At 42.9% G+C, this 13,820-nt stretch overlaps 1 protein-coding gene across 1 annotated transcript in view; it reads right to left on the bottom strand.

Annotated features, from left to right (window-relative positions):
- The window catches only part of PAX3 (paired box 3), a gene marked incomplete at its 5' end in the record, with an annotated part of 23,647 nt that extends 10,115 nt beyond the window's left edge, over window positions 1-13,532 (bottom strand). Inside the window, 3 exons of the mRNA XM_008944243.1 lie at window positions 2,470-2,684; window positions 3,498-3,663; window positions 13,327-13,532. Of these exons, the coding sequence (XP_008942491.1) occupies window positions 2,470-2,684; window positions 3,498-3,663; window positions 13,327-13,532 (587 nt within the window). The remainder of the gene's footprint in view (window positions 1-2,469; window positions 2,685-3,497; window positions 3,664-13,326) is intronic.
- Between the last annotated feature and the right edge of the window lie 288 nt (window positions 13,533-13,820).

The raw sequence follows: 13,820 nt of genomic DNA, 5'->3' as shown, positions 1-13,820 counted from the left end.
AGCAGGAAAACTCCTGTTTCGCTCTCTTCATGAAATCCCCAGCACAGAACTGACTTTGACTCGTTGGCCACCACTACCCCAGCCCCTGGGAGCCTGGAGGAGGAGCCCCAAGGAAGCAGGACAAGGGGCTGCCCCTTGAAGACACGACTCAGGGGCATTTCACATGCAGCAACGTGACACTGAACACAGCCAATGTATGAGGCTGCTTTGGGCAGAACGACATTCATTGTTTTGTTCCAGTCCCACGGTTTGTTGTGTATAGCTTATGTGTTTGAGGCTGTATCACTCCCTTAAACCCCTAAGTCTAGATATGGCACTTTATAGGTATCTCCAAGTCATTGGTTAGGCCCCAGAACAGCTTTTGAGGAGCTGTTGGTAACAGAGCATGAATTTCAGGCTGGGTTTCCTGTTTGTTTGTTGATGGAAAGATCATTATCAGCCAGTGAACATAACCATTTGGTTGCCAAGAAGCTGTTCAAAATCAAAATGGACATAATAGATATAAGTTAACCCCTCCATGCATTCAGCTTTTGAGTGATGATGCCTCCTCCTAAACCTGTTGGTAGAGGTGTAGGACAGAGCCAGGAGGAATGAGCACTGGAGTAGAGAAAGGTTTCAAAAGTCTAAGGTAAAAAAAAAAAAAAACAACAAATGACAAAAGTTTCATGGCATAAAGTCAGGGCTGGGTGTAAAGAAGCACAGTAACTGATTAAAGTCATCTAATCTGCTCCAGGATCTCCTGCTGATTATATCAAACCTCAAATCAGCAAGGCTTTTGGGGGGAGGAAACCTGGCCTCAACTTTTTTGTCCCACTTTACACAGACATCAGAAGATTTCTTTACTGTTGTGCTCCACTTCTGTGTCACAGACAATAAAGGCTTTGTGAAAGGAAAAAAAGATCACATTTGCCATATCCAGAATCAACACACATTTAAACTGACACTAACAACTACTTTTTATGGATTAACACTAAATCCTAGGAAGATATTTATGTCAAATTGTGGAAGCCTCACACGCTACAAAACCGGCCATTTAAAATAAAAATAAAAATGAAGCAATTAATATAGTGTCACGGCTTGTGTTGGAGGTTGCATTTAGAAATCAGAATTCTTTAGAACAAAACCCATTCAAGTCTTGTTGGAAGTGCATCCATTTGTTTTTGTGCTGGTATTTTTTTTCCCGAGGTTTCAAACCGTAAAGTTTTGTACCCCACTCTCTGCTATAGGAATCTGTGAAACTTAATTACATTTACTGTTACAAAAAAGGGGTTTATGAACTTTTGCCTTTGGGCAAAAATGTTTATTTCATTGCCTTTGTTATTCATTCTTTTCAACTCGGGTGCCTTTGAACTTTTCAGCTGCACAGAGTTATCACCGTTGCACAGGAACCAGGAACTGTACTCCCGAGATGCAAACCACAAGTTCAAGAAAACGAAGGAGGCAAAGATATACGAGTCGTTATTTTGGCCACCCTTTGTGCCATTAAAATCTCATTTTCTGCCTATTAGAATGCCCTCTCCCCGCTCAGGCAATGGTGATAGTCAGTGATTAGTGTGTAATTGAGTATAATTGTCTTTTCACTTTTCATTTGTGTCATTCTGAGCTTCTCTCTGTTTTTCTAACCACTGAGAGGAAAAAAGGGTAGAAAGCAGATAAAGCTGTTAAAACTCTCACTTTCAGCCCTGAAGAGATTCCTGATTGTAATTATAGATTGCATCCTCTTTGTGACTTCTCAGAATTTAGTGGACCTCTCTTTCCAAGCACCTGGGCAAAGCTCCTGCTAATAAACTAAACTACCACCTCTTCAAGCTTTAACTAATAATGGCAGCTTCAGACAGACCCCGTGTGTAGGAAAATCTAACCAACCTTTTGACACTCAATTATCAAGGCAATTTATTAACATGATTTCCTAAAAAGAGCTCATGCAAATTAGAAAAACAATTATGGTATTCATGCATCTCTACATTGCCAAAGAGCAGTAATACTCCTAATTTATGTATTTATAACTCGATTACAGCTCATCTCTATGCACACTCCTCAGCCCTTAGAACTCTCCTGGTGCTGCTCGCCAGTAATTTTCCTGGACCGTTCAGCAAGACCTTGGTGAGGTTATCTCAAAGAGATATTTTATTCACAGAAGTACATGATCTACTTTCTGTACCTAGCTGCAGATCTTCAGGAGAAGAGCAGGACATTAGAAACACTCGACAACTGAATGTAAACATGAAGCCTGCATGATTACATTATAAATCACTTGAAATTAGATATAAGCTATGACTCTTGATTCAGCCAGTAGAAGGGAAAAAAGTTTTTTAAAAAAAGAAGGAAACTAGCAAACTGAAATCATGTGGCCTGTATAAAGAATACATTATGGTTTAAATTTGGCAATTCATTATACCATGGCCTGAGGGAATAGACTCTTTGGTTCTGGTATACAGCAAATCCTCTGTCTGAAAACACAGGACTGACCTGAGGTGAGAGGCCATTGCCAATGGCAGGGTTCATGGGATTTGAGGGCCCGGACGGAGGCACAAAGCTGTCTGTATAGCTGGAAAATCCATGCCTGGTGCTGGGGAGGCAATAGGCAGAGCTGCTCTCTGGGTTCGAAGGGAGGCTGCTTTGGTGTACAGTGCTTGGAGGGAGAGGCTGAGGTCTGTGGACGGTACTGCTGGGATCAGACACGGCTAGAAGCAAAAGAAACATGTTGATATGTTTTCCTCCCATTTTTTCTGGTGTAATATGTTCATTATGTGAAGCTCGACTCAACAGAATTGCATCAGGACCTGCATTTAAATACTGGTTAAGTGGAAAGGTAAATCGTTAATACTGCTAGATATTGAACTGGTCAGCAAGATGATGCAAAAATTCCTCAACAGATGTAAAGAATCATAACAGACATGCAGTTTTCAGACCATCCTCAGTGGACACATTGTTCAGAATTGACACAGCAATATTTTATGTATATAAAATAAAGGGAAAGCTTTATTTGCTTAGAAGGCTGGTAACAGGCTTTCCCCTCCTGGTCACAGCACAGAAACTCTGCCGTGGTTTGTAGGGAACCTAGTAATGGATGGGAGAAGCCCTGGGCTTTGAAAAATTCCCTTAATTAGAACATCCACCAACAGCTAAGGTACAAATCTCAAGGAGGGAGCAAGAGGAGCACAGGAATTTGTTTTATAAAAATCTCACCTACGGTTTTTCCTTAACAATAAAATCTAGCACAGCCCAGATTTGAGGCTCCCCCTCCAAATCCAAAGCTCACAGAGTTTCTGATAACACTGAGACAAATTTGTGCCATACTGAGACCTGCTCCTATCTGAGGTGAAACGAGACTGTCTGAATAGCTGGGCTTTCCAGTGTTGGATAAATTCAGACTCCTTACTTAGCCAACATGCCTTTTTCTACATTAAAGAGGAAAACAGTTCTATAGTGGATCAACCCAGGAAGCCCCCCTCCCAGTAACATCGTTTTAACCAAGTACCTACTGGCTACTGTACCTTGTGGTATGGAGGTGGGTTGATAGGAGGGCTCTGAGAGCTGGTACGTTGGCAAGGTTGGCATGGCGCTGGGTGGAAATCCTCCTGGGATCAGGTGGTTGAAAGCCATCAGTTGGTTGGCTCCTGCCTGTTTCCTCCATCTAGCACGCCGGTTACTAAACCAGACCTACAAATGTTTTAATTACAGACATTTGATTTTTGTACATGTGAATGCATCAGAAGTAACTGTGTTGTATTTAAATGAGCTCAGAGTTCAAGAGGAGAGATACAGAAGATGCACACTGGGCTCGGGGGTGCCAGACAAGAAAGCAGTCCTTGGTACACTCCTCCATGGTTCACCAGACAGGACACTGGAATCCCAAATCTCCAATACAGCCTCTCCTGAGAAACAATAGGACTAGTGCTTTCAAGCTTTAATTGCCTTTCATAGTATCAATCCCTATCCTTATTGCACCAGATTTAATGAGGGAAAACATCTCTCCATTTGATCTAAGTGCCAGCCACAGCTATTTGGTCTGGATTGTATTGTCTCGATATTTAATTTGCTGACAAGTTAGTGGCATCGCTTAATGCACTGTTGGAAGGTGCTCTACTTATATATTGGGATATTATATTGCCCTAATGATCTACAGAACTTTAAGCTTTTAATTTGAAAAATACAAGCCCTGTGTACAAAACCCACAAATCCCTCCCAGCAAGTTTTCATGTATTCACATATGTCTAAAACCTCTCTTAATAAACTTGATGTTACCAGTAGAGCAGGATTTCAGTACTAGATTAGCATTTCAGAACCACTTTGAAATCTGTTCCCAGGACAGGGTACCAAGCAGATGGGGTTTGGATTAGTGGGACGTTTCAGCTATAAATCTTCTTTCCTTCACGTCATTCTCAGTTTGTGTTTTCAGTTTTCCAGCTCTTGGATGACGTGAAGGAAAGAAGATGTCCACTTTCTCAGATAAGGGAGCCTACAAATATTCATAAACAAGCAGATAATTACTCATAACTGTACAATGCAGTGATTATCCATGGATAATATACCCATGGATATTATATGGATAATATAACATCCATATAACAATATGGATGTTATCAATTAGTTAAGATCTTAACAGCATCTTACAAGGCCTGGCCTGAAAGCCACTGAGGCGTGTTCACTGATGAGCCACTCTGTGAAAATACATCAGGTCTCAGACCTGTTACCCTTCCTGCACACAGCCCATGCTGGCTTATAATCGACCATCACAGACTGGATTTCTAGGTGTAACATCACTTACAAACCGTGGGCAGCCCCTACATAAGAGTGTAACCACATTTTGGACTGCACTGTGGGCTCCTCCTCCGCTTGTTATTCCATAGCAGGAGTGGCAGGACACACAGGGCCATCTGGTTTCTGATGTGGGCCATCTGTCACCATGTAGTTTGATCTGGCTTCATCCTCTTTTCAGAATGAGATGTTCAGTTCACACAGCTGCCTCCTCCTCTGGCCTCCAATGCCTACTCCTCAATTACACACTCCCACTCTGGTTTAAAATTCAGGACAGAGGGGTAGATAGAGCCTCTGTTCAACGTCAGGAATCCCTCTCTTGGTTTTTTCCTGTACATACTAACCCTCCCTCTGCCTCCATACCATCCATTTCAGAAAGCAGCTGGCAGGGACAAGGCACCAGGGTGGAGATGTGAGGCCTGTAATGAGTAATAGTTGAGAATGGGTCTAGATTCAGCAATAATTTTTTACTTTCTCATCTGAGAGATATCTATATCCTTTTTCACCTCTCTCCTTATCTTTTACTTCCTTCACTGATATTTAGTCTAAATTTCTTATTTACTCCTTATAGTTCCTGCATCTGTCTCGCAAAGCCCAGTCTTGCACTCAGTATCTTTTGAAGATAACCAAAGAGAAGGGAAAAGGGGCAAGACATGCTGAAGAGGGAGGAAGAGGCTTTGCTAAAGAGCCAAAGAGCACTTAGGAAGAATAATGGAGGTCAGAGAGGGAGCAGGGAACAGCATACCCATGTTGTAATTAGCTAGCCGGATCATTAACTGTGGCTTTCTCCAAGACACTCTCCCTTCTTCAGGTCAAGAGGGTTATCTGATGATCTTCAAATGCTTGTGGAACACTAATTGAGCTACACTATGTGAGTGGATTCCACTGAGGAAAATGAGGTAACAAGATTATTTCCTCTACAGATAAGCATTTGCCTTCAAGCCTTAGATCCCAAACTTTTATTCAGTAGCACCTAATTTGCATTAGTGCCAAGATTTATGCTTTTACTTACAGATAGATTTTGGCTCACATTACAGATCTGCAGCTGCAGATGTGTACTAAACATCCCTGAGAAGGACACAATGATATCAAAAAATCTTCCAGCAGTCCAGCCATGAACATGCTTGTGCAGAGTTCTGTTGCCACCCGAAGCCCCACTGCAGGGGGGTTGGACTAGATGACCTTTGAAAGCCCATTCCAACTCAACCCAGTCTATGGTAAGCAAGCTACTGCATTTTGGAGACTCATACTACAGCATTCTTACACAGAGAGTGCTGTCTGAAGGAATATGATCTACTTGTGTTGGTGTAGCATGCAGGAACTCCAAATCAGGTCAGCATTGTGCTTGGTGCTGTGCAAATGCAGGCCTGGATAGAGGAAACACGGCTTGTCTGAGGGACCCAAGCACCCAAAAGTGATGTCTCACCAGAAGCCAAGTCACAACTCATTATAAGGGGGCTCTGGCCCCCCCATTTCTGTGTCGCTTTCTAAGATGGAATGTAAAACACCCAGATGATTTGAAAACAAAATTGAACCCCAGTGTCTGGCCAAAACTTACATCTCAAAAACAGAACTGAAGAGGATGAAATTTAGAGCAAAGGGGAAAAATTAAGAAATAGTCCTTTAAGGGAATTAAGTATTGGAGGCTCCAGTTTTTCAAGCATCTGGAACTGGACTAACCAAAAAAAAAAAAAAATCATTCCACAACATCATATTTAAAAAAAGGTATTTTGCACCGAGGGAGAATGAGATGAGGTGAACTAGTAGGTTTCTCCCATCTCTATTTGCTAATATTAGACCCTGCCTTTTATTATCATTTTTCCTCTAAGTAATTCACAAGTGATCATGCCAACATCTTATTTCGTTGATCTCAACAGGATATTCTTTAAAAGACGCATTTATTCACTTGGGAACACGAGAGTGTAATTAGCCTTGACATTTCCACAGTCTGATCGTAAACACAGAGTGCAATATGTGCTTTTAAGGCAAAAAGATCTCCCATCCAACAGGGCAGAACATTCGAGATGTGAATTTTGCAGAAAACCCGTGGCTATTTTGTTATACACAGCCCTGACCGTTGCAAGCATGAGTGCCAAAAACGCACAAAGTCAAAAGACTGATGTATTGTTAAAGGCACTTCTAATTTTACACAGAAGGTGGGGGGGTCCCCCTTTTGCCTTATAATATTTTTTCATTATAACTTCCTCCCCCACCCCTTTGTACTCTCCGCCTCTCCCCCCAAAATTCACATTCAAAATAAAGTCTGCCCGCCCTGCAGGCAGTCCTTGGTGGCTTATGCCATGAGGGATCAAATTTGGGCTGTGCCAGAAGCTGTGGGGCTGCCTCTGCGAAGCAGGGAGGCTGAAGGAGGGAAGTGCTGCCAGAGCTGGGCTGCAGCAGCCCAGGCAGAGGGGTAACCCCATTCCCCATTCCACGTCAGGCTCCCCAGCACCCGACCCGCCGGCCCTGTCAGTACCAGCTCCACGTCTGCTCCTGCAGCCTTCAGAGAAGGCTGTGCGGGCTCCTTCCCCCTCCACCAGGCCAAAGGCTGACACCAGGTCTTGTGCCTCTCTGATCCAACTGGGAGTTCATTCAGAGAACATAAAACAGCAGGGGGGAAAGGAAAAAAGAAGGGCTTCTTCCTTTTTTTTTGCAGTAGGGTGAATTCCCATCCTAGAAATAGGAATTGTCCAGGATGAGCACTGCCAGAGACCAGTTGTGGAAAGAATAGAAACAACTTTTTGGCAGCAACTATTTGGTAACACAGCTTCACAGCAACCTCACAGGATCATTTTTGGTCATGGAAGAGACCTTCAACCCAACCATTAACCCAGCACTACCAGGTGAACCACAAAACCCTCAGCACAACACCTCCACAGCTTTGAAACCCCTGCAGGTATGGGGACTCCACCACTGCCCTGGGCAGCCTGGGCCAGGCCTGGACAACACTTCTTGGGAAGAAATCTTTCCTAATATCCAACCCAAACCTCCCCTGGCACAACTTGAGCCTGTTTGCTCTTGTCCCACCTTTTATTCCTTGGCAGAAGACACTGACTCCCATCTGGCTCCAACCTTCTGTCAAGGAGCTGTGGAGAACTAGGTGGTCTCCCATGAGCCTCCTTTGCTCCAGGCTCCACACCCCCAGGTCCCTCAGCTACTCCTCACCATACTTGGGCTCTAGACCGTTCCCCAGCTTCATTGCCCTTCTCTGGCCGCACTCCTGCCCCTCAAGGTCCTCCTTTGAGTGAAGGACCCCAAACTGAACCCAGGATTCAAGAGGTGACCTCCCCAGTGTCAAGACCAGGGGGACGATCTCTGCCTTAGTCCTGCTGGCCAGACAAGTGCTGATCCAAGCCAGGATGCTGTTGGTGTCCTTGGCCACCTGGGCACTCCCAGCTTCGCAGGAATAAGGCCTATTATCATGGCACACCATGAGCAGGCCTGTTCCCTCACAGCTTCCCAAAACCATTCTCATCTGCTGCAGAGAACAGCCTGCCATGAGCACCAGTGGGAACACCACAAGGCTGCAGATCTGCCAGGAGCTGTTGGTTATGGTGATGAGGAGTCATCCTGGTTGGGGTAGGAGTTACCTATGTGATACAGAAGCCAGAGTTCTTTCAAAACCAACAGTGGGGAGAAGACCAGACCAAAAATCCATTAGGCCATGCCAAAAGGAAGGATGACTTCCAGCTACCTCCCCAGTACAATCCATCACTCTCATAGGTTTCTTTAAGAAAACTTTGACTCAGTCCTGCACAAGTACTTCTAAAAAACTGCAGCTGAATAGTTCTGAAAAAATACTGAATAATAAGCAAATTGAACTGTGTATTTATAAATTAAAGCGCCACTAATTTGAGCCCTTAGGCAGCAGGGACCAGAAAAAAAGAATCAAAATCACATCCTTTCTTTTCCTTTATATTTAAAAATGTCATCTTGGGCCTGCATATGTTTGTAGTTGGCTAATTTACCCATAAGAATTTCTCCTTTACCCCAAGGGAAAAAAAGAAGTCTGCAATTACAGGGTTATCTACTACAAAAATGCACACAATTTTCTTTCTTTATCCTATATATGACGCAAGAGGGACAGCCTCAAGAAAAGGCACTAGAAATTCTCCCCAGACCACATCAGGAATAACTGTAAAGATCTGCTGAAGGGCCTTAAGTGTTTCTGAATCCATCCTCACTCCTTTACCCCATCTGCCTGCAGGACTGTGCAGTTCAGTACACAGGCCCAAACCATTTCAGAGGAGCTGAGAGCAAATTAAGTTGTTTTTTTTTTTCTACAGTTCATCCCTTCTCCATGATTTCTCAGTGAATGCTTATCACTGGTTGTTACTGAGAAGAGATTATTAAAACTGAGAGATTGGACGTCAGAGCTTTCAAACCTTACTACTAGCTTAAGAGTCATCATTTCTTCTCTTTCCTTTCCCTGCACTATCTTCTTCTCCAAACCACCTTTTCTCCTCTGTGTACCACACAGAATCAAAGAAAACAATATGCAAGCACAGCACTTAAAACAAAACATTTTTATAATTTTTATTCCGGCTCCTCAAAACTCCTGAGTTCTTGGGACTTCTTTTATTTGCTGAGGTTCTAATAAGCATTTTACAAAAGCTTACAAGCTTATTACAAGTTTGACATGGGAACATTCATTCAACCCCATCCCAGTAGCCTGGAGTGATCTGCCTGATTTTTCATACATGGTCTTTTGCTAAACAGTATTTTTCTTTTTGGAGGCCTTCAAGCAAACCAATTTAAACCTGGGATTTGGCTAAGAACCTTTGCAGGACAGGACGTACTCATGCTTCAGAAGTCTTCCTGGCTTCCCCTGCTTTTCCACCATTATTCATGGACTAAAAGAGTCCAAATAAACTTCTTCTGTTGCTTTTCGGGGTTAAACAGAAAGGCCATGTGCCAGCTGCTTTTGGCAGCAGGATCTCGTGCCCTGCACAATCCCATAGAGCTGGGGGGCATACCCTCACCCTGGTCCAACACACAAGCTTCCTGCCTTACATTTCTGATCATTTGGGAGGCCTGCTTTCAACTCACAGCCCAAAAAGATCTGTCTGACTGGCTGGCCCCCATCAGCCAAGGCAGGCTCCTGGCCCTCTGCCTGCCATGGTACAAACCTGAACCTTATTTAAAAACCCTTTGCCAAAAGATTGAAGTAAACACCTCCCACCATCAATGTGAAACAGGCTCCAAGCTGTTGCCAGAGTTTGCCCAGCTCATGCAGGTCTAAAAATAAGTTTGACGTGGGAATCAAAAGGTGGCCAGAAAAGATGCTACCCACATCATTCCGTACGTGCTATTTGTTACAGAAACCAAAACCACGCTGCTCTGATGCTCAGAAAGAACCTTTGATCTTTATCTACACAGGGGAAAATTTCACTTCTAGAATTTGCCTTGAGACTGACTCAGTAAAAATAGGCCGCAGACCTTAAGGGCCTGCACGGCAACTTAATAGTGGTTTAATGAGGTTTTAAACTCAACCAGTAAAACCCTGTACGACTGTGAATTTTACTCATGATATGTATGCATCTTTGACCTCATATTCCCAGGGTGTTACTACTATTTTTTTTAATCCAAGGTCATCTTTTGGGACCCCACTTATATTTCTGAGTTGGATCTGATGAATGTACACGACTGAAGAACTTTCCCCTTCTTGCTGCATCTCACATGCAGAGGAGAAATGGTTCTCCTGGTTCCACACCACACCTGGGCTCAAACACAGGGGAGAAAGATTCAGCAGTCCTTGAGTGGAAAGGAACTGCAGGGCACATTTTGGTTCCTCACTACACTCAGCACTGAAGTATTTGCAATGATTATAGCTACATATCTCATGACTCTCACATCGTGGAGTTTGTTGCAATGCTTTTTTCCTCAAAAGCCTTTCCTGTCCCTACGATTAAGTACACAACATTCACAGTGTAAAGTCTATTTTGAGCTGTTTATAGCTTTCCAAAAAATTCCCCTTAGGGGCCAAAATGTTCTATGTCTGATCTCAGCCTAAAGGCAACCTTTTTTTCCCCATCTCCAAACAGCCCACTTAGAAACATGCGTTTGGTTACCCTTCAACAGTGGGAAAGTGAGAAATTAGATGGTTCAGTGGTTTAAGACTCTTCCTTTCCCAGGTGTTCAGAGACTGCTTTGGGGAACAGAAGAAAAGGGGGACCACAGAAGAAGCATGGTAGAAAAAATAACTCATGAGATGCAAGCATGGAGGAACTGAGGGAATAGCAAGGTTGGTCCAGTTGTAATCAATTCAATCACTTCCTATGCAATGTAAAACAACACTAGGAAATCAGACCTTACAGCTCCAAAGAAAAATAATTTTCTGGAGCCAGACAGACTTAGGCTGCAGAAAGCCAGATCCTTTAGATGGTGCTTGATCAGGAAGCAGTGAAGGATCCTTGTGAATATATCCATATAAAATTTGTTATCTCTGATCTCTGTCATGCTGTTACCAAAAGAGAAGTGTGACTAAGGAAGCCTGAATGCTCCATCAGTACTGCTATCCAGCCCTCTCAGCCCTGAGTCTCTCAGGGTTATTTTCTTTTCACAGGTCGTCTTTTATTTCATGCCCATCATAGGTGGCTATTTTAAGGGGCTATAAGGGAGGTGCTGAATGCTGATAAGGCAAATCCTGTATCCCTTAATCCACTGCTAAATCACTCTGCCAGCCTTCAAGGGTACCAGACAGATGGAGTACACTAGGAAACTGCCCACAGGCTGGTTACCTCAACCCCAGCTCATCTTTAATCCAGAAAGGTTTTGTTCTGGTATTTTAATCATTGATTGACTGGGAACTTTCTTCCATGCTGGGTTAGATAAAATATCCATGTCAGAGGTACTGGGGAATTCGTGAGACTGTAGATCATAGGAATAGCGTGAGACAGGATGTGTCTCAAGGGAACCAAGGAAGCCATAAGGAATGTAAGAAGTCACAGGGTTAAAGCCACATTAGGACAGCTGTTATGTTAATGAGAGTCCTGCTTTTCTTCTAGCTGTGGGTCATTGATTTAGAAAAACATGAACAAGGTCTTTTTCATTTTATTCGTTTTATCATTTTTTTCCACTGAAGCTATCATAGACCAAAACATCATATCCTAGAGCCCATACAGCTTGCTAACAGAACTTGCATAGGAATTTATCTTTATTATGTTTGTGCATGGATGATTCCCAGGGCTTGATTTGGTCTTACCTGGCCCAAGTCTATATACGAAGCTGTTTTGCAAACATTTCACTTAGTAAACATGCTAAGAGAAGTCATGCACCACTGAGTTTGCCTTCCAGACGTATTCATCATACATCTGATTTTCTCTCAGTCAAGCACTTACAAGAAATGTGGTGTGAAGTCTTCTGCAAAAACATTTAGCCAGTAAGACGGAAAGAGTCTGTGCCTTTCAAGGCAGGTACTCAATAATACAGCCCTGCTGCAATAGGCATGCTTGTCTTTCAAAGTCAGAGGGATATTTTGTATTGTGTATTTCAGTTTGTGGAGTCTGAATGCTTCAGGCCAAGTTTTAAAGGTCAAAACATAAAAACAGTTTCACCGAAGCAACCAAATTCACTTGTATCCTTGGTTAGATCACAAGTTACCACTCGCTTCTCTTCCTTGGTTAGATCACAAGCTACAACATTTTGCTTCTCACCCAACAGCACATTTGCTTACAAACACTCACAGTTGTGAAAGAGCAGCAGAGAACAGAATTCAAACGTGTGAGGTAGTGAAAGAGCAGCAGAGAACTCTTCCTGTTTAATAAAACAGGACATGCTGCTTTGCTGTGAAACAGTAAGTCCTAGTCTGAACCTGAACTCCAGGGTGCACTTTATTCCAGAATTAGTCGGCTGCTATTTGCCCAGTTATGGACATCTGAAAATCCAGGGAGTTTTTGTTTTGTTTTGTTTTTACTTTAAATCAACTCTGTGGTTTACTCCTCCAGCACGTTAGCTTGGTTTAGACAATCCAGATCTACATGAAGCTGTGAAGACCTAACAGTTATTTGAGGGTTTATTTTCTTTTGAATTAAAAGTGGGGATAAAAGCAATATTACAAGGTTTAAATCCAGTCAACCTCAAAAGCTAACCTCAGAGTAAACTCTAGATACTGCACCAGTAACAGTGCTCACTTGCATGGCTCTATAGACACATTGTTCTTTTTAAAATGTTTTTCTCTCCTGTTAATGCCTGAAAGAGCCGAACAACAACAGATGAAATCAGTTAAATATCTATAAACTGGCACAACAGCTGATCTGATTACATATAGAATGCTGTCGAAAGCATAAAACAAACTGGGATAACAGACCTTCCTCTCCAAGGGCTCAGTATTACAGTCATGGCAAGTATGGAACAATTTCTGGGGAAAAAGCAGTTTTCAAAGCAGTTGTCTTAAAGAGTCAGAAAACCAATGTCCATGTACAGATGCAAAGAGCCCAAAGGTTGTAAATAAGGGAGCATTACATTTTCCTTCTACCCTAGAGCAGGATCACAAAAGAGAATAAAAGGACCAAGATGCTAACAGAAAAGGAAATTCCCTTTGTTAGGCAGCTTCTAAAGACATACCTGGACACGAGCCTCTGTCAGTTTGGCTCTTTGTGCGAGTTCTTCCCTAGTATAAATATCAGGGTAGTGTGTCCTCTCAAAGGCCCTTTCCAGCTCTTCCAGCTGCTCTGCTGTGAAGGTCGTCCTGCTGCGCCGCTGCTTTCTTTTTAAAGGTAAATCTGGTTCAGAATCAATGTCAGAGCCTTCATCAGACTGGGGTGCTGATGCTCCAAAAAGAAAAGAGACAGACAGACAAAAATTAGCTTTCATTGAGGGGTGGAGGGAGGCAAATTATTGGATCAATCGATGATATCCTCTTACACAGAAAAGCTTTTTCCCCATGATTCAGAACTCAGTTGGCAAACTTCAGCAAAGCAAATAAGAGAGAAACAAATTGGAGTTAAATGTTACATTGTGCAAACGTGCTCAAAGAATTGGCCAAAGTTCAGCTATGCGTTTAGCACCTTTTCCTAGCCCAAGAATATTTAAGGGCCTCTAGAAATCTTCCCAAGTAG

Source organism: Merops nubicus, unplaced genomic scaffold (genome assembly GCF_000691845.1).
Source record: "Merops nubicus isolate BGI_N331 unplaced genomic scaffold, ASM69184v1 scaffold6867, whole genome shotgun sequence".
NCBI classification, from domain to species: Eukaryota; Metazoa; Chordata; class Aves; order Coraciiformes; family Meropidae; genus Merops; species Merops nubicus.
Note: the sequence above shows the minus strand (reverse complement) of the source record. Positions and strands in the feature narration are given on the sequence as shown.